Here is a 19,803-nt window from a genome sequence, read left to right as displayed (position 1 = left end):
ATATATACTCTGAGCCCTCAAACTAAAGTTCTCTTTCAGTGAGTCTTAACTCTGCCATGTAAAGTTCAGTTCTTGGATTCGGAATCGACTCTGTCTATTTAGGTTCACTTGAAGCTATTTGTTTCTTCTTTCCGGCTTCGAGAAACTCTATACTACAACTTTCTTTTTGATATGTCATAATCACTCTCACTCTCTCAAACAATTTTGCAGAAAAAAGTGATGGGGGAAGATATTCTGGTAACTTGTAATTTGCTGTTAGCTTTCTAATCTCATTTTTTACCTTAAACAATTCTGATATGATATGACAATTTCTAAATTGATTTAAAGGTTAACACCTGATTATGAAGACCTTTTAAAGTCTCATATACCAAATATTTATCAGCTACTTCTTTATGTCTGTGTTGAAAGTGAGATTGTTTATTTTATTTTATGGCTGAGATACACCCTAGCTGGGCTTGGCATTTTTTCTCCAGCTCACTCTACGTCTCAGGACAAGATTATTCTGTGTGTTGTAGAAAGAAAACATTGATTTAAAATGAGCTCTACTTGAGATCAACAATATTTGTGCCCCATATATTATATTTTGTGTATTAATTATGTCATCATATTCTGGATTTAGATAGGGAAAACATTGCCCAAAAATAGAGATTTAGAAATTAGTGTATCAATAATGGAAGTTAGGTTGTTTTAAAATACCACGCACACTGTTACTTAATTAAAAGATGTCACATAGCTTTGTTTTAATAAGAAAAAAATGTATTTAGGTAGTTATACAGTTCTTATAATTATTTTCATTCCAACAATGGAAAGATACTCTTTGGTGCCAAATGAGTGAGAAGTTGTTCATTAGAGACCTAGAATACAAATGGTTTTGTTTTGTCATGAAGTAAAGGAGCTTTCTCTGTAGACAGAAGATAGTTAAAAGTTAACTATTGTGAAAAGAAAAAAGTAATCTTTCTTGCCTCTAAGATACGGTAGTGAAATGTCTCTCTTCAAGGAACTCTGGGTGGATTGCAGCTTCTTGTTCAAAATGCTATCAGCTTGTTTTTTCAAAGTGCCCACATTGTTATGGGGAAACTGAAATTTAAGCAGTATGTCTGCTTTCAAACCATCATTACTTGGCCTAAAAAAGAAAGGTACCAAAGTGAGGCAATAGCCTAGCAATTATTCTTAATATTATAGTACTAGTACTTCAATACCACTTATATCTTTAAGAAAATAAAACAAATACTTCATACAACTCATTGTCATGATTATTCCCTTCATATGTCACACAGATATTAAGTCTTGGATTACCCTCTGCTCATAAAACTTGATAATAATCATAGTGGATAATGGAAAATTATAAATCCAGCTTTCTATTTATATCACATTTAATACACTTTGTACTTAGCTCATATATAAACAAATTTATATGTACATATATACGTATATATACATACATATACATGTATATACATATATATATATATATATTCCTGTGTTTTAAATACTCCTAGGAGATATTTACTATAAAACAGATGAAATCAACAGAAGTAACTAATATTGAAGGAATCTTCAAATGAATGCTTTTTGTCTTTAAAAGGATGAAGAGTAGATCATATTTTATGATTACTCAAGACACCCACCCACTGTACTCTATGTAGGAGCAATTGCAATGTGAGAAGAACATGCTAGTTTTTCTTTGGTATATGTAACATCTTTCCATCCTTTCTTCAGATGAAATAAGTTAATAACTAAACAGTACAAACTTGCATTTTTCTTGGGTGAATTAATTAACTGTGGTTACCTGAAGTTGACAACGTGAGATTTGACATAATAATACTTTAAACTGGATCTTTGAAATATCACATCTATCTGAAAAAGAAAAGAAGAGATCTTTGAAAATTTTAGTTGTGTTCATTTCAAAATGCTTATTCAAAACCCTTTATGATGCAAAATGTCATTTACCTTAATGTTTGTTTATAGTTATCTCAAAGAAGTTCATTTTAGCACAGTTCTGCTATCATATAACCATTGCTATAATTTGAAAACCTTTCTATTTGTTTGAAGGTGATCAGCACAAAGAGTTGAATTAAGGTAGACATTTCAAAAGCAGGAGTTGGAGCCTAGAGACTGTGTATGGTTGCCATGCACTCATCATTCACTTGGCATCCAATATCTTGAAACTCAGTTATATTAGTCTCTGAGTGTGATGGACAGGTGATTTTTTAGATTTTCGTAAAACAATTTTAGATGAAGTTTTGATCCTTCCGAGAATGAAGTTGGAAGGATGATGCATACACAGTTAGACACTTCTCTGAACTTATGTAAAATATCATTGTAGAATAAAATATATCTATGAAAGCCACAGCTTTATTATATGGAATACTTCATTGGTGGTAAAAAGATCTTAGATCAACTTATATCTTAACAAAGCAGGAGCGATGACAACAGGAAGACAGTTCTTGAAAGCCCATTTATTATTATTGACTCATCAAGCTGACTCCGTCATGATAAACTTGACCATACTGAGTCTGAGCAGGTAATTGCAAAAATCTCCGTTGTGCTGCCAATTAGTGAAATGAGCTGTATAAGAATAATGTTATTTACTCATCTCATATAATTTATGATATCTTCTTGTCATGTGATGTTATATTCGACAGACTGAGAAGATAAATGTAAGAAGATCAATAGCTGTTAGTAAAACAAAGGCCACCTGTTTCTTTTTAGCTAATTTAGAAGAATTTTATGTAAACAGTTATATTTATACATGTATAGTGTATAGGATAAAACTAATATATATATATATATATATATATATATATATATGTATGTATGTATACTTAAAAAATTATTTAGAGAATCTACTACAAAGAGCATTGAAATCACTTAAAGTCATTACCTAAAGAACCTGGTAAGCGGCCACTCTGAGTTCCTGCAGGCTAGATCCTTGACCTCCATCACTGGGCCTCTGTTAAAGAGGCTTCAGATGGAGAGTGCCACACCCCAGCTAGATCCGCCCATAGGTGATGAAACATCCTGAGTATCAGCCTAGTCTTTGAGCCCCATCGTCTTTGACCCCCATCTCCAGGACTCAGTTAAGGTGAGTCTGGGACAAATTTGGGTGGAATCCCACTGACAGCCTTCCTTGGGAACTCACTGATTGGCCCCAGATCTCGCTCCCCCTGTGTCCTGTCCCCATCGAGAGTGCTCTTGGAGCACTGATGCACACCCACCCACCCCCACCAAAGGCCTGCCCTTCCCCTATCCTGTGCCCTACCCTTCCAACTGTCCCACCACTCTGGTTGAGCACTGGAACAGAGGGTGGAGACAACAGTCCACACTACTTTGGGGACTTCTCAACTCTGAACAAAGAGGACCTGCCTATCCATGTGGGACCAACTGTAATTTCCACCTGCTTGGTCTCTGACCCCGCCTCCAGTCCTCTGCTGGAGTCCCGGGCCCCCTCCCAGAGATCTGCCTATCTCTGCAGGTCCACTCTGAGTTCCTGCCAGCAAGATCCTTGACCCCCAAAGCAGGGCCTCTGCTAAAGAAAGAGGCCTCAGCTGGAGAGTGCCAGTTCCCAGTGAGATCTGACTATCCTGCAGAAACTTCCCAAGTATCAGCCCAGCCTTTGTCCTCTTCTGCCAGCCATTGGCTAGAGGTGAGTCTGGGCCCAACTGGGGTGGCCTCTCCCCTACAACCTCCCCTCCCCTCAAACTCCCTAGGTTGGCCCCTGATCCCGCTGCTCCTGTGTCCTGTCCCCATCAAGAGCACCCTTGGAGCTCTGATACCCATCCCCACTGCGAGCCTGCCCCCCCCTACCCTGTGCCCTACCCTGCTGACAGTCTTGCATCTCTGGTTGAGCACTGGAACAGAGGGTAGAGTCAACAGTCCACACTACTTCAGGGACTTCTCAACTCTGAACAAAGGAGACGTGCCTATCCACGCAGGACAACCTGTAATTTCCACTTGCTTGGTCTCTGACTCCCACCTCCAGTCCTCTGCTGGAGTCCTGGACCCCTCCCAGAGATCATACTATCACTGCAGGTCCACTCTGAGTTACTGCAGGCAAGAACCTTGACCCCCAAAGCAGGGCCTCTGCTAAAGAAAGAGGCCTCAGCTGGAGAGTGCCAGTTCCCAGTGAGATCTGAATATCTGGGCAGAAACATCCCCAGTATCAGCCCAGCTATTGTCCTCTTCTGCCAGCCATTGGCTAGAGCCATCGCCTAGAGTTCACACTACTTTGGGGGACTTATCAGAGCGAATCTGAACAAAGGAGACCTGCCTATCCACGCAGGACCACCTGTAATTCCCACCTGCTTGTCTCTGACCCCACCTCCAGAACTCTACTGGAGTCCCGGGCCCCTCACAGAGACCCGCCAGACTCTGAGTTTCTGCAGGCATTTTCTAATGGATGCTCATCCCTGACCCCATCCCTGGGTCCCTGTCTGCAGAGAGACCTCCTATATAGCTTGGACTACTCAGAGCTACAGATATTGAACCTCTGAGCACATAAGCCCACCAGGGAAGTACCATAGAGAGAGGGGGAGACAACACCAACACCTACTGGAAGAAGCTATGGGAAGATGGCAATACAAGAAAACACCTAACAACAAAAGGCAAGCATGACACCACCAGAATCTAGGGAATCTACCTCAACTAGAATGGAACACAACAACAAAGCAGAGGAAGCAGAAGGGTACGACTTAAAAATTACCATCATAAAAATGATAGAGGACCTCAAAGAAGATGTGAGAAAATCCCTTAAAGAAATGGAAGAAAAAACAAATAAAATTAGAAGAAATGAACAAATTCCTTAAGGAAAGTAAAGAAAGTACAGAAAGCCAAGGGGAAAAAAAAAAACAGTTAAACAGGTGAGGAAAACGATTCAAGACTTGAAAACTGAAATAGAGAAAATAAAGGCAACACAAACCAAGGATTGCTGGAAATAGAAAAACTGGGCAAAAAATCAGGATGGAAGAGAGAATCTCAGGCACAGAAGATAAACGAGAAGAAATAGATTCATTGACCAAAGAAAATCATAAATCCAACAAATCCTTAACACAAAACATCCAAGATATGTGGGACACCATGAAAAGGCCAAACCTAAAAATAATAGGCATAGAGGAAGGTGAGGATGCCCAGCTCAAAGGTGCCGAAAACATATTCAACAAAATCATCGAGGAAAACTTTCCCAATCTGAAGAAGGACATGCCCATGAAGTACAAGAAGCATACTGAACACCAAATAGGCTGGACCAAAGAAAAAAGACCCCTCAACATATAATAATCAAAACACCTAGCATACAGAATAAAGAAAGAATATTAAGAGCGGCGAAGGAAAAAGGACAGGTAACATATAAAGGCAGACCTATCCATATTACACCTGACTTCTCCATGGAAACCCTCAAGGCCAAAAGGTCCTGGATAGATGTTCTACAAGTATTAAGAGAACACAGATGCCAGCCCATGCTACTATACCAAGCAAAACTCGCAATCACTACAGATGGAGAAAACAAGATATTTAATGACAAAACCAGATTTTCCCAATATGTATCTACAAATCCAGCCCTACAGAACGTATTGGAAGGAAAACTCCAACCCAAGGAAGGTAACTACATCCACAAAAATGTAGGCCACAGATAATCTAACTACACCAGAAACCAAGGATAAAGCAGAATCAATATATTCAAAATACCACTGCCAACAACAAACCTAAAACAAACAAGCATCAACAATCAATGGTCCTTACCCTCAATATTAATGGTCTTAACTCACCTATAAAAAGACACAGGCTAACAGAATGGATATGAAGACAGAATCCATGCTTCTGCTGCATACAAGAAACACATCTAAGCTTCAAAGATAGACATTACCTCAGGGTAAAGTTTTGGGAAAAGATCTTCCAATCAAATGAAACCAAGAAGCAAGCAGGCATGGCTATCCTAGTATCTAACAAGTTAGACTTCAAACCAAAATTAATCAAAAGAGATAAAGACGGTCATTTCGTATTCATCGCAGGAGAAATCCATCAACACAAAGTCTCAGTTCTGAACATCTATGCCCCTAATACAAAGGCACCCACATTCGTAAAAGAAACACTACTAAAACTCAAACCTCACATAAAACCTCACACACTTATAGTGGGAGACTTCAATACACCACTCTCAACACAAGACAGGACAACAAATCAGAAACTCAACAAAGAAACAAAAGAATTAACAGAAGTTATGTCTCAACTGGGGTTAACAGACATCTATAGAACATTCCATTCAAAGACAAAAGAATATACCTTCTTCTCTGCTGCACATGGAACCTTCTCTAGAATCGACCACATAAGGTGGCATAACAAACCTCAACAGATAGAAGAGAATAGGAATAGTCCCCTGTACCTTATCAGACCACCATGCTTTAAAACTGGAATTCAACAACACATATAGCAGAAAACCTGCAAACTCATGGAAACTGAACAATGTGCAATTGCACAACACCTGGGTCAAAGAAGAAATAAAGAAAGAAATTAAGGACTTTCTAATATTCAGCGAGAATGAGGACACAACATACCGAACTTATGGGACACCGAGAAAGCAGTGCTACAAGGGAAGTTCATTGCTCTAAGTGCCCACATGAAGAAAACAGAGGATAGTCACATAAGAGGATTAAAAGCGCAACTGAAAGCCTTAGTACAGAAAGAAGGGAACTCACCCTGTAGGAGTAGACACCAGGAAATAATCAATTTGAGGGTTGAAATCAACAAAATAGAAACCAGGAAAACAATACAAAAAAATCAATGCAACGAAGAGTTGGTTTTTTTGAGAAAATCAACAAGATAGACAAACCTTTATCCAAACTAACGAAAAAGCAAAGAGAGAGCATGCAAATTAACAAAATGAGAAACGAAAAGGGGAACATAACAACAGACACAGAGGAAATGCAGACAATTTTCAGATCATACTTTGAAAACCAGTATTCCACAGAAATTGAAAATTCAAAAGAAATGGACTAGACAAGACCACAAGACACAAACATAACAAAGAAACAAAAGAACTAAAAGAAGTTATGTCTCAATTGGGTTTAACAGACATCTATAGAACATTCCATCCAAACACAAAAGAATATAACTTCTTTTCTGCTTCACATAGAACCTTCTCTAAAATCGACCACATAGTAGGCGACCTAAGAAACATCAACAGATACAAAACAATTGGAATTGTCCCCTGTATCTTATCAGACCACTATGCTTTAAAATTGGAATTCAAAAACATCACAGATCGCAGAAACCCTATAAACTCATGGAAACTGAACAACGCAGATTGCACCATACCTGTGTCAAAGAAGAAATAAGAAAGAAATTAATGACTTCCTAAATTCAACCAGAATGAACACACAACATACCGAAACTTATGGGACACCTTGAGAGCAGTGTTACGAGGGAAGTGCCCATATGAAGAAAACAGAGGATAGTCACATAGGAGAATTCATAGCACAAATAAAAGCCTTACAAGAAAAAGAAGCAAACTCACCCTGGAGGAATAGATGCCAGGAAATAATCAATTTGAGGGCTGAAATCAATAAAATAGAAACCAGGAAAACAATACAAAAAAAATCAATGCAACCAAGAGTTGGTTTTTCAAGAAAATAAACAAGATAGATAAACGTTTATCCAAACTAATGAAAAGCAGAGCAAGATCATGCAAATTAACAGAAAGGAAAAGGGGGACATAGCAACGGATACAGAGGAAACCCAGACAATTTTCAGGTCATACTGTGAAAACTTGTACTCCACAAAATCTGAAACTTCAAAGGAAATGGACAAATTTCTAGATAACTATCACCTACCAAAATTAAATCAAGACCAGACAAACAACTTAAATAGACCTATAACCCCTAACGAAATAGAAGCAGGCATTGAAAGCCTTCCAACCAAAAAAAAAAAAAAAAAAAAAAAAAAGCTCAGGGCCAAATGGCTTCAGTGGAAAATTCTACCAGAAATTCAAGGAAGAGCTAATACCAATACTCCTCAAATTGTTCCACACAATAGAAACAGAAGGTTCACTACCAAACTCTTTTTACGAGGCCACAATAACCTTGGTACTCAAGCCTCACAAAGACACAACTAAGAAAGAAAACTACAGACCAATATCCCTGATGAACATCGATGCAAAAAATACTCAATAGAATACTGGCAAACAAAATCCAAGAATACATCAGAGAAATCATCCACCATGACCAAGTATGCTTCATCCCTGGATTGCAGGGATGGTTTAACATACAAAAATCTATCAATGTAATCCACCTTATAAACAAACTGAAAAAGGAAAACCATATGATCATCTCCCTAGATGCTGAAAAAGCCTTCGACAAAATTCAACACCCTTTCATGATAAAGGTATTGGAGAGGTCAGGGATAACAGGAACATACCTAAACATAATAAGAACAATATACAGTAAACCAACAGCCGACATCAAACTGAATGGAGAGAAGCTTCAGGTGATTCCTCTAAAATCAGGAACATGATAAGGCTGTCCTCTTCTCCATATGTCTTCAATATTGTACTTGAAGTTCTAGCTAAAGCTATGAGACAACAAAAGGAGATCAAGGGGATTCAAATTGGAAAGGCAGAAGTCAAACTGTCTCTATTTGCTGATGATATGATAACATACATAAGCAACCCAATAAACTCTACCAGGGAACTCCTACAGCTGATAAACTCCTTCAGAAAACTAGGAAGATACAAGATAAACAGAAAAAATTCAGGAGCCCTACTTTATTCAGACAACAAAGGGGCTGAGAAAGAAATCAGACAAACACCACCCTTTACAATAGCCACAAACAACATCCTGCGGTAACGCTTATCAAACAAGTGAAGGACCTATACAATAAGAACTTTGTGGCTTTAAAGAAAAAACAAAAGAAGATACCAGAAAATAGAAAGATCCCCCATGCTCTTGGATAGATAGGATAAATATAGTAAAAATGGCATTCTTGCCAAAATCAATCTACATATTCAATGCAGTCCCCATTAAAATCCAACACAATTCTTCATGGATCTTGAAAGGATAATAATCAACTTTATATGGGAAAATAAAAGACCCAGGATAGCCAAAACAACCCTGTACAATAAAAGAACTTCAGGAGGCAACACCATACCTGGCTTTAAGCTCTACTACAGAGCTATAGTTCTGAAAACAGCCTAGTATTGCCACAAAAATATACATGTAGACCAATGTAATCAAATTGAAAATCCTGATATTAACCCACATAGCTATGAACACCTTATTTTTGACAAAACAGCTAAGAGTATACAATGGAGGGAGGAAAGCATCTTCAACAAATGGTGCTGGTATAATTGGATGATGGTGTGTAGAAGTCTGCAGAAGTCCAAGTGGATCAAAGACCCCAAAATCAATCCAGCCACATTGAACCTCTTAGAAGAGAAAGTAGGAGGTATCTTTTAAGAAATTGGTGTAGGAGACTGCTTCCTGAACATAACTCCAGGAGCCCTGACACTGAGATTAACAATTAATAAGTGGGACCTCTTCAAACTTAGAAACTCCTGTAAGGCAAAGGACACAGTGGACAAGACCAAATGGCAGCCCACAGACTGGGACAAGATTTTTACCAATCCTACATCTGAAAAATGGCTGATCTCCAAAATATATAAAGCACTCAAGAAACTAGTCAACAAACACCAAAAAAAAAAAAAAAAAAAAAAAAAAACTTTTAAAAATGGGGTACAGAGCTGAAAAGAAATTTCCCTATAGAGGAAATCAAAAAGGCTGAAAGACACTTAAGAAAGTGTTCAATATCTTAATCTATCAGGGAAATGCAAATCAAAACATCTTTAAGATAACATCTTACTCCTGCCAGAATGGCTACAATTAGAAACACCAAGGACAACTTATTCTGGAGAGGATATGGAGAAAGGGGAACACTCCTCCACTGGTGGTGGGAGTGCAAAACTTGTACAGCCATTTTGAAGATCAGTATGGTGGTTCCTCAGGAAAATGGGAATCATCTTCCACAGGACCTGGGAGTCCCCCTCTTAGGCATATACCCAAATGATCCACATCCATGCAACAAATATATGCGCTCCACTATGTTCATTATATTTGTAATAGCAAGAACCTGGAAGCAACCTAGATGCCCTCAACTGAAGAGTGGATTAAGAAGATGTGGCACGTCTACACAGTGGAATACTACTCTGTAGAATAAAGCAATAGAATCTTGAAATTCGCAGGCAAGTGGATGGCACTTGAAGAAACCATCCTGAATGAGGTAACCCAGTCACAAGACTCTATCAATTTGAGCAACAGTAGAAAGGGTACTATAAATGCCCTTTTCTTATAATGAGATTAACAACTAACTTATGCACTATCATGGAGCCCTCATCTATTACCTGTTGGAAACAGAAGCAAACACCCACACCTAAACACTGAGTCGAAATAGAATCCAGATGCAGAGTGAGAGGACAAGACCAGGTGGCAGAAACACATAGAGACAGCTGACCTGAACAAGGAGGAGCTAATGCCCCCCCCCCAGACCGATAGCTGGGAATCCAGCATGGGACTGACTCAGCCCCCCGAACATGGGTCTCAGCTAGAAGGACTGAGACGTCTAAGGGACCTCAGACAATGGTACCAGGATGTATTCCTGGTGCACAAAGGACCTTCCAGGCACAGCCTCCATGGAGGGATACTCCCTTTACCTAGAGACAGGAGAGAAATCCTAGTCCCTACTTCAAATGACTTGTCAGATTTAATTGACCCCTTCCTGGATGGCATCACCCTACATGTGGAGTATTGGGGGGATGGGAGGGGAGGGTTGTCGGGGTGCATTGAGGAGGAGAGAGAGGAAAAGAGGGAGGGAGGGGGGAGAAAGGGAGGAAGAGGGAACTGGGTGATATGTAAAATAAAAATAAAATAAAAAAAAAGAACCTTGTATGCAACTTAGACCCCCTGAACCTGGGTCTCATTTAGAACTCCTGGGCAGTCTAAGAGACTTCTGACAGTGGAACCAGGATCTATCCCTGGTGCACAAAAGGACTTTGAGAGCACATTTCCCATGGAGGGATACTCCCTTAACCTAGAGGCAGGAGGAGAGCCTAGGTATACTCGCAAGGGCTTGACAAATTTTGTTGATCCCTCCTGGAAGACATCACCTTCCCTGTGGAGTGTGAGAGGGATGGGATGGGAGTGTGGTCGGGGGATATGAGAGGGAGGGAGAGAGAGGGACTGGGAACTGGGATCAATATGTAAAATAAGAAAAAACAGAAAGAAAGAAAGAAGGAAAGAAAGAAAGAAAGAAAAGAATCGGGTATGTTTTGGGTATATTTGCACCCATGTAAACATACAAACTACTATCTTTTGTATATCGTACAGAAAATATACAACATTTTATTTAGTTACAGGTTTTCATATTTACGTTTATGAAAATGCAACTACTACTGTGAATTAGTCAATAAACTCCATACCAGAGGGTGAATGTTACTTGCATTGTATCGTTTACAAACTAACAATGTTCTCAAATGTTCTCTACATTGTTTTTTTCTTGCCTGTGTGGTGTGTATGAATATACACATGTTTAAAAGATCACTTCTCTCTCTCTCTCTGTGTGTGTGTGTGTGTGTGTGTGTGTGAATTTGTGTGAGGCCAGAAGTTGACATCAGGTGTCTTCTCTTATATACTTCAGGTCTCTACCTTATATACTTCTAGAGTAGCAATGGTACTAGTGGCAAAGCATAAATTTACCTCATTGATGAGTTTTTGTTTCAGGTTTGTCCGATGTCTTGACTGTTCTATGGACAAATCTGGGCTATATGTAATGCTGGGAATCCAGAAAGAGGACTGGTAGTAATGACTCTTCTGATCTGAAAGGCAGAACAGAAATGGATCATTTATGCTGATCCCTTTGAGTAGAAGAAGGAGAGGTTGCACAATTTTTCCTCTGATGATTTTTATGTTGGAAGCTTGGTCCTCCAGATAATAGTACTGAATGGCATGGATCCTACAATAGGTGAGAATAGGGGTAGCTGATTGCTTTGATCACCCCAGAGATTAATATTTGTTTTACAGAACGGGTTAGTCCTCACAGGCAATTAATTCTTAAGAAATCCACGCTCTTCCTTGTCTGTCTTGTCCTGTGATCTCTTTTTCAGGCACTACTCAGTCCTGACCTGGGCTCCTCCCACAATGCTATCTTCGTGTTTGGTTTGAGTTGGTTGCAGTCATCTAAACCAGCCTGTAGCACTGTCAGTCATCTAAAGCTTCTTTTACTAACAAAATATCCAGTCATATAAAGAATTTATTATAGCAACATCGAACAGACTGACAGCCATATAATCGGTGTACTTCAGAAAATTACATATCCAATAGATGTTGCCAGTGTCTCCCCCTAACCACTTAAAGATAATATATCTTCATAGCTACTGTGGTTGTATGTTATTTCCTGACACAATTACTTCCTATTATAGGTGGTGTTTCATAGTAGGTGACAATTCAAGAATTTAAACTTTTAATTAATGACAGACATGATACAATAAATTGACAGCAAAGTAAAAACTTCTAATATAATAAATGTTACCATTAGCATTTATATCATCACACGATAAATAGAATATCAGGTGAACTTTTTGTGCTATTCAAAAGATGGTATTACATGGACAGCATCAGATTTTGAGTATGAGAAATGACTTTTTAAGTTGAAGATTACTATTGCTCAAATTTATTCAAATAAAATCTCCATTCTGTAACTGAAAATGCTAAGGTCTAGAAATAATGTAGTCAGCCTTTAAGTTTCCAAAATAATATAATAAAATGTGGCCTTACCAAACACCAAAAAATAAACAAGGAGACCAGTGATTACTGCCAAAGCCAACAAAACAGCTGTGGTAGTAAGAGCAACCATCCATGGTTTCCAGGAACATTTTCTTCTTCCCAGGATCCCTGGCCTTTTGAAAGGAAAAAATGCATATGAAAAAAAGTTTTTCATATTCAAATCATTTCTATCTGCATTTTATAATTAGCTTGTAATATATTTGGTAACATTTGAATATATACATTTAATGCAATATTAGAAAAATACTATAAGAATCAAACTCACTTTTAACTTTAAACTGTCAAAGTTATACAACATCACTACTATATATAATTTCTGGTCCATGATGAGCGATATTCTGAATTTTTGTCTTCTTTTTTATTTTGCATGAGATCTAATATCAGAAATGTGGTTGGAGGACTTCAGGTCACAATGACCCTCTAAACATTATGACAGCTGAGTCATTCTTCCCATGTAATGAATGACAGCAGTTAATAGTTTACAGAGTTTCAATGATGGATATTTAGAGGGACAGAAATGGGACTTGGCCTAGTGTAGTTGTTTTTATTTGCTGATTTGTTTGTCTTTTTCACACATTTATACTGAAACCCTAGCTACTTTGTATAGGACACGTAATTTGTACTGGATACAAGGAACATGAAACTAGAATGATCTCATCCAAGTAACAAAGAAGAGAATTAGGATGAAGAATAATTATTTTTTTTAAAAAAAAAAAACCACCAATATGGTGAATAAATATAAAAAACGAGAACTCAGAACTCTGGTTTGGTAAAATGAATATTATATAGGACTATAACAATTCAATCCTACGATTTTTTTAACCACAGATGTTACTAGGATAAGGTCAAATATAATCAAGGAAATAGAACATCATAATAGTGATGTATAGACTAGAAAAGAGTAATAATAGTGTCAGTGGTTTGCAAATATGACAAAAAGCACATGCTTCTGATCACAGAGAATGTCTGAGGGTGGCACGAAGTGGTTGATAATTTGGGAAGCTCTGTGGAAACAGAACATTATGATAACATTTTTTCCATCCCAGGGTCAGGTTCTGTTGTGTAAAGATAAAATCTGAGCAATTATAGAGTAGGGACTAGATAACACTAACATAAGTTGTCAGTGATCTAATGCATAGAGAAACTGTGTAGAAACAATTCTGAAAGTTTACCTTGTTGGTTTTGTTCTGTAAGAATTATCCTTGAACAAGAGGAATTTTCTCTAGAATTGGTGCCTGGTCATGGAAAGGCATAAAGTGGGGCCAGTTAACAAATTAAAGAGATTAGCTAAATAGCTACTGTAGACAGAAATGATCTAGAATGGATAGCCATACCTCTACAATACAAAAGAGGACTTAGAAGAATATCCATTTCTCATGTGTTGAATCCTAGGTGAGCCCTTTTGTCTAGGTGAGCAACTATGCCTGCCTGGCATTGACACTGACATTATTGGCAAGCCACTGTACCTGAAATTGACAAGGTATCAGGGATTTGAACTCCAAGCCTCATGTTTATGCAGAACAAACATTTCATTGTGTTTGTTTGTCTTTTCATCTGAGCCATTTTCCCAGCTCTAAATGAATTTTATAGAAAACTTAGTGACTCTTTTTTGGAGACTGTAATGGTTAAAAAAATGTCTTCAAAGCTTAAAAGATGGGGACATATTGTCTTGCATTCCTCTCTGAGTTAGCAATAGAAAACATTTTTATAAAGAGCCAGTTGGGTCACAAAAATGTGTGTGTGTGTATGTGTATATGTGTTCAAAAGGATATGGTTAGTAGTTGATTGATTCTTCTTCTAGCCCCCAAGACACCACTGTGACTCAGTTACTATTTCATATGTCTCAAGTGAGAGAGATTTTGCTCTCCTAACTACGTAAATTCACTCCAAAATATTATTCCTTGTTTTGCTATAATTAATATATGTCTCTTTATTTCAGTTTTGTACTAGCCTTATTTTAATTTAATTATGAGGGCTGTTCGAGGCAGGTAGAGACTTGTCCTTTATAGGTACTTGGTAAATGCTTACTTACTAAGTGACTTAGTGAGCATTAGTAACTCAAAATCAGAGTTTTACAGGGAATGAATTTCTTCATCTTGGAAGGAGGAGGCATGAAATTGACCATTACCTATAACCAATTTTATTATAAAAACATCATTGAATGACAATTCCATCTTCTTCTCTCTTTCTTGGCTTTTTTTTTTTTTTTTTTTTTTTTTTTTTCTACTCTTAATCCCTCCAACTCAAAGCATTTTGTTTTGGTAAGCCTATCCTAGTGAAATGACTAAACAGATTCATTGTAATGCAGGAACTTCAAGTTTTAAAGACACCTGGTGTGCAACCAAAAGGAAAGCCACAAGTGACCTGGTCCTTATTGTACTAATGTCATCATGACCCATCAGTGACAAAAGCTACCCATCCATCATGTCAGTGTAGAAAATCTTTCACAAAGATATAAAGTATTTTGAACACCCTCCTCATTTTTATCCCTCCCTGATTCCATTTATACCTGAAGTATCTTGTTTTCTAGACAGTCTAATAGGCAAATACTCCTTAAACCAAACATTAGCAGGATGGAAAAACAAAAACAAACAACCACCAACCACAAAAAAACCCCCACATTCGTTGTTGGGTTTTTTTTTTTTTTGTTTGTTTGTTTCATTGTTACAGTCTTTTACCAAGGGCCATTTTCAGATCCTTTCCCCCCATATGGATATTCAAAAGGAAGTTGGGGTTCCATAAGGACAGTTCTACCTGGTTCATGACAATGCCACCAAAACCAATAATCACCACCCAAAGATTGGCTTTGAATTACATACAACTCAGGACAATTCCAAGGTAGCTGGCTGAGATGTACCACTCTAGCCAGGACTTCACATAAACTATTCACTTTGCCATTACTCAGAGACTTGAACACTGTTTCATTTGTTTCTTGGTTTTTTGTTTGTTTGGTTTGTTTGTTTGTTTGTTTTTGTTTTCAGTGCCCCCTAGAGATGTCATCTCCCTGCAGACAGCAGGTAGCAATTTAAGAACACAATGTCCACTTTCCCAAGAGGTAGGATGGGTGCTTTTTGATCTTTCTCAAGGTTATGGATATTTATCATCTTATAAGGGGGTTGGTTACAAGTTGTTATAGGGTATAGGGCTGAACAAAAGAGATTAGCTTTAGAGATCTCATTTGGAAAAGAAAAGGGGGGACAGATATGTTAGGATAAAGAGGTAAATTATTAAATCCACTTTCAAAATAAAAAAAAGCAACTATTGGTTTTAAATATTTTACATTGGTGTGGATTCTTGTATATTGATACAAATTTAGGTAATTTTGTTATACTGTATATATGTTTCCAGTTCTGATTAAAATATTTTTATATATTGATACAAATTTATGTTTATTTTTGTTATACAGTATATATATATATATATATATATATATATATATATACACTTTTTTCTGTTTAAGATATTTTTATGTATTGCTACAGATTTTCAATTTGTTTCATAAAACTGCATGGAGAAATACATGCTGAGGCCAGGATTACCCCGATACCAAAACTAGACAAACAGACACACTCAAAAACACTTAAGGACACACACAGGCAGGCAGGCAGGCAGGGAGGGAGGCACACAGAGAGAGAGAGAGAGAGATGCAGAATAATTTCCCTGATAAAAGCAGATACAAAAAAAAAATCTCAGCAAAATACTTGCAAACTGAATTCAGAAACACATTAAAAGATCATACATCATGGCTAAGTGGATGTAATCACAGAGATACAAAGTTACCTCAACACACATGAACCAATAAATGGAATACATGATACAAAGGACAGAAGTCACATATTCATTTTGACGAGTACAAAAGCAACATTTGACAAAGTTCAAAATCCTTTAACATAAGTCTTAGAGACATTAGAAATTGATAGAACATACCTCAGAATGCTAAAGTGTATATGCAACAACATGATATCTAACATTCTACTAAATAGAGAAAAACTGAGAATATTTCCTATAAAATCAGGAATAAGACAAGGATGTCCATTTTCATGTCTTTTAATCCAATGTGGCACCCCAAGTCTTAACTACAACACTAAGACAAGAGAAAAACATAAAATGAATAGATCTGAAAAGAAAATATCAAGTGAGGTGACTAAAATTCAGGATGACAAAGACCATAGACTTTTCCTCATATGGGTATCCTTACCTCTTTTTTATACATATAAAACGATGTGGACTGGAGAGATGGCTCAGAGGTTAGGAACACTGGCTGCTCTTCCTTGGGGACCTGAATCCAATTCCTATTGGATTCCCAGCAACTACAGAGTGGCTTACAATCATCTTACAATCATCTATAATAAGATCTGGTGCCCTCTTCCAGTGTGTAGACATGCATGCAGGTAAAACATTACCCATAATAAATAAATCTTAAAAAAAAAAAAAAAAAGATGTAGATCTGAGCAAAGGCTAAAACACTAGAAAGGATACCAAGAAGAGGGTATTAAACAGTGGTGAACAAGATTGGAGTGCTCAAAAGATACATGGGACACCAAAAAGCTTCCCTAAAACATACTTTTTTCAAACTGCCATGAATATATCTAACACTTCATGTAGCAATTTTAAAAAGAATTGAAAAGAATATATGGAAAAAGAGGAAGTAGAAAGCAGCAAATTCTATGAAATAAACAGGAGGAAGCTGTCTACTTCCTCAGACACAAAGATGAAGCTGTGGGGGCTCTGGAGTCCCCAGCAAGGAATTCTAAATTCTAAGAAGCACACTAGGTAGTTTTAAATGTGTAAGAGACATGATAAAATTTACATTGTTTTCTAAAGAAAGGTCTTAGGTTTGATGAGTTCTTGGCTATGAGCATTCAGTGTTTATTAGTATCTCCCTTCACAGGTGATTCTGTTGCCTTCAGTCATTCAACCCCATGTTTTGTCCGTGATACAGACTCCACAAAAGATGTCTTTTTTACCTTTCTTTCCCCAGCATTTGCAATTCCTAAGGTCTCTTATAGGCCACTCAGCCAGCAGCTTTCTTCTTTCCAGTTTGTTCCTCCCTCTTACTTTCTCAGCAGTTAGCAGCTACCTGGAAGGTTTTTTTTTTTTTTTTTTTTTTCACTGTTTTTTGTTTGGTTGTTTTTTGCTACTTATCGCAATGTCCTAAATCTGCTTTATATATTTGTATCATTCACTCTGCATGTCTTCTTTCATGGTCTATTCCTGCATTCATGCCCTATACCACCTGGTTAATAAGAACTTTATCTTTCCCAACATCCAACTTTTAATTGTGCAACTCTTGTTACTCCTGATATTACAAAAATACCCCAATTTCATTCCTATTGGATCCTGCAATCCACTGATGTGGACATTTAATCATTGTCTCTCTTCTTCTCACCATCACTCAGCATAAATCCCATGTCCCTCATTACACTCATTCTTTGGCATACAGCCTCAGATATAAAAATCAAGCCTTTCTTTGATTACCCTTCCAGAAAAATCCAAAGAGGAGTTAAATACAACTATATAATAACTTTGTCTTCAAATTAGATTTTTAGAAAGATACTTAAATATTCCTGGCAAGTCTCTTTAAATTCAGAACCTTAATAAGACACTGGCCTTCATTGCATCCTGAACACTAAACTAATTTAGTTTCTCTCTTTCCTAAAGTGAAAAAATAGTCAATTATGGCAGCTCCTACTATTGGCAGAGTCTGAACCAACATCCAGGGAGCCTGCATGGAACCAACCTAGTACCTCTGCATATATGTAACAGTTGGTTTATTTGTGAGACTCCTGGTAATGGGAGCAGAGCTGTCCTTTGCGCTTTGGCTGGCCTTTGGCCTCATGCTGCATTGCCTTGCCCAGTCCAGGGGGAAAGTGAGCCATGCTTTGCTGATGTCCATGGGAGGTCTGTCTGTTTCTGAAAAAAATATGGAAGAGAGGTGGACTGGGGGGAAGGAGCAGGGGTAGGGGGAGGAAGTGAGAGGAGAGGTGGGAGGGGAGGCTGTGGTCATGATGTAAGATCAATCAATTAATTAATTAATAAAAAAGAAATATCTGCTCTCCCATCAAAGGTCAAGTATATAACCCAGTATTTACCACACTATATATTAGAATTATGAGATGCATTTAATACACATGTGGAACATTAAGAGAGATGAAGAAGAAGCACTAAGGATGTTTGAACAAAACTAGGAAGCAGATTGCTATTGCCCCTCCCAAGAGCCAGAGACCATGTAACAAAAACCATAGTGTCAAGCATGGGAAACCATGCTTCAATGTGTAGATCAGTAATAGCTATTGCCATTGCTCTTAGTTACCTCCCAGAACTTGGAGATAAGACCCTATGATTTATTTCATCACTCTGAAAATACTATTATCATTGTGTTAGTTTCCGCAGGAGTTTTCATACATTTGTAAAATGATACATTTTGATGCATCCTTGATAAAGTGTTAACACATTTTATAGCTTTTGAGAAACCTTATATCCATATGGTATTAAGAAAACAAAAAGAAAATGAAAGAGTGGGCAAAAAAGTAAGGGTGTGTGGGGGGTCTATTTCTGAATGTACAACACACTTCAGACACAGGACTTGGAAGAATGGAACTTGAACTGACAAATCATTGAGGACTAGGTCTCATAGTTCCTGAAGATGTTATGCAAGCTGACAGTGAGAAAATAAACCAGAAAATGGCCAGTCTGGGAAAGCTGTCCCTAATTATGCAATAGAGCCAGTTTTATCTTAGGAATAATCAATAATTGTGTAATTGGACTGAAGACCTGCTCAATAGTGGGTGGGAATATTCATGCTTAGTACTGTAAACCTAAGCAGTCACCCCTGACTGGAGAGGTCATGGACCCTAGAGGAGAATCTACTACTCTTGCATTTTCCTAAGACAACTAAATCTCCAATTATATTCTAGATCCTTATATCCACATGTAAATCTAGCTCTCACCCCTCATCAAAGAAACATCTTCTGGAGTGGAT

General features: G+C 37.7%; 1 protein-coding gene across 1 annotated transcript in view; it reads right to left on the bottom strand.

Annotated features, from left to right (window-relative positions):
- LOC127232243 (transmembrane protease serine 11G) overlaps positions 1-19,803 on the bottom strand; it is a 38,892-nt gene that overhangs the window by 10,138 nt on the left and 8,951 nt on the right. The window contains exons 2-5 of the mRNA XM_051198262.1: positions 12,813-12,934; positions 11,736-11,854; positions 1,790-1,857; positions 963-1,123 (exon numbers count right to left, since the gene is read on the bottom strand). Coding sequence (XP_051054219.1) covers positions 963-1,123; positions 1,790-1,857; positions 11,736-11,854; positions 12,813-12,934 — 470 coding nt within the window. The remainder of the gene's footprint in view (positions 1-962; positions 1,124-1,789; positions 1,858-11,735; positions 11,855-12,812; positions 12,935-19,803) is intronic.

Source organism: Phodopus roborovskii, unplaced genomic scaffold, assembly GCF_943737965.1.
Source record: "Phodopus roborovskii unplaced genomic scaffold, PHOROB, whole genome shotgun sequence".
Taxonomy (NCBI): Eukaryota; Metazoa; Chordata; class Mammalia; order Rodentia; family Cricetidae; genus Phodopus; species Phodopus roborovskii.
Note: the sequence above shows the minus strand (reverse complement) of the source record. Positions and strands in the feature narration are given on the sequence as shown.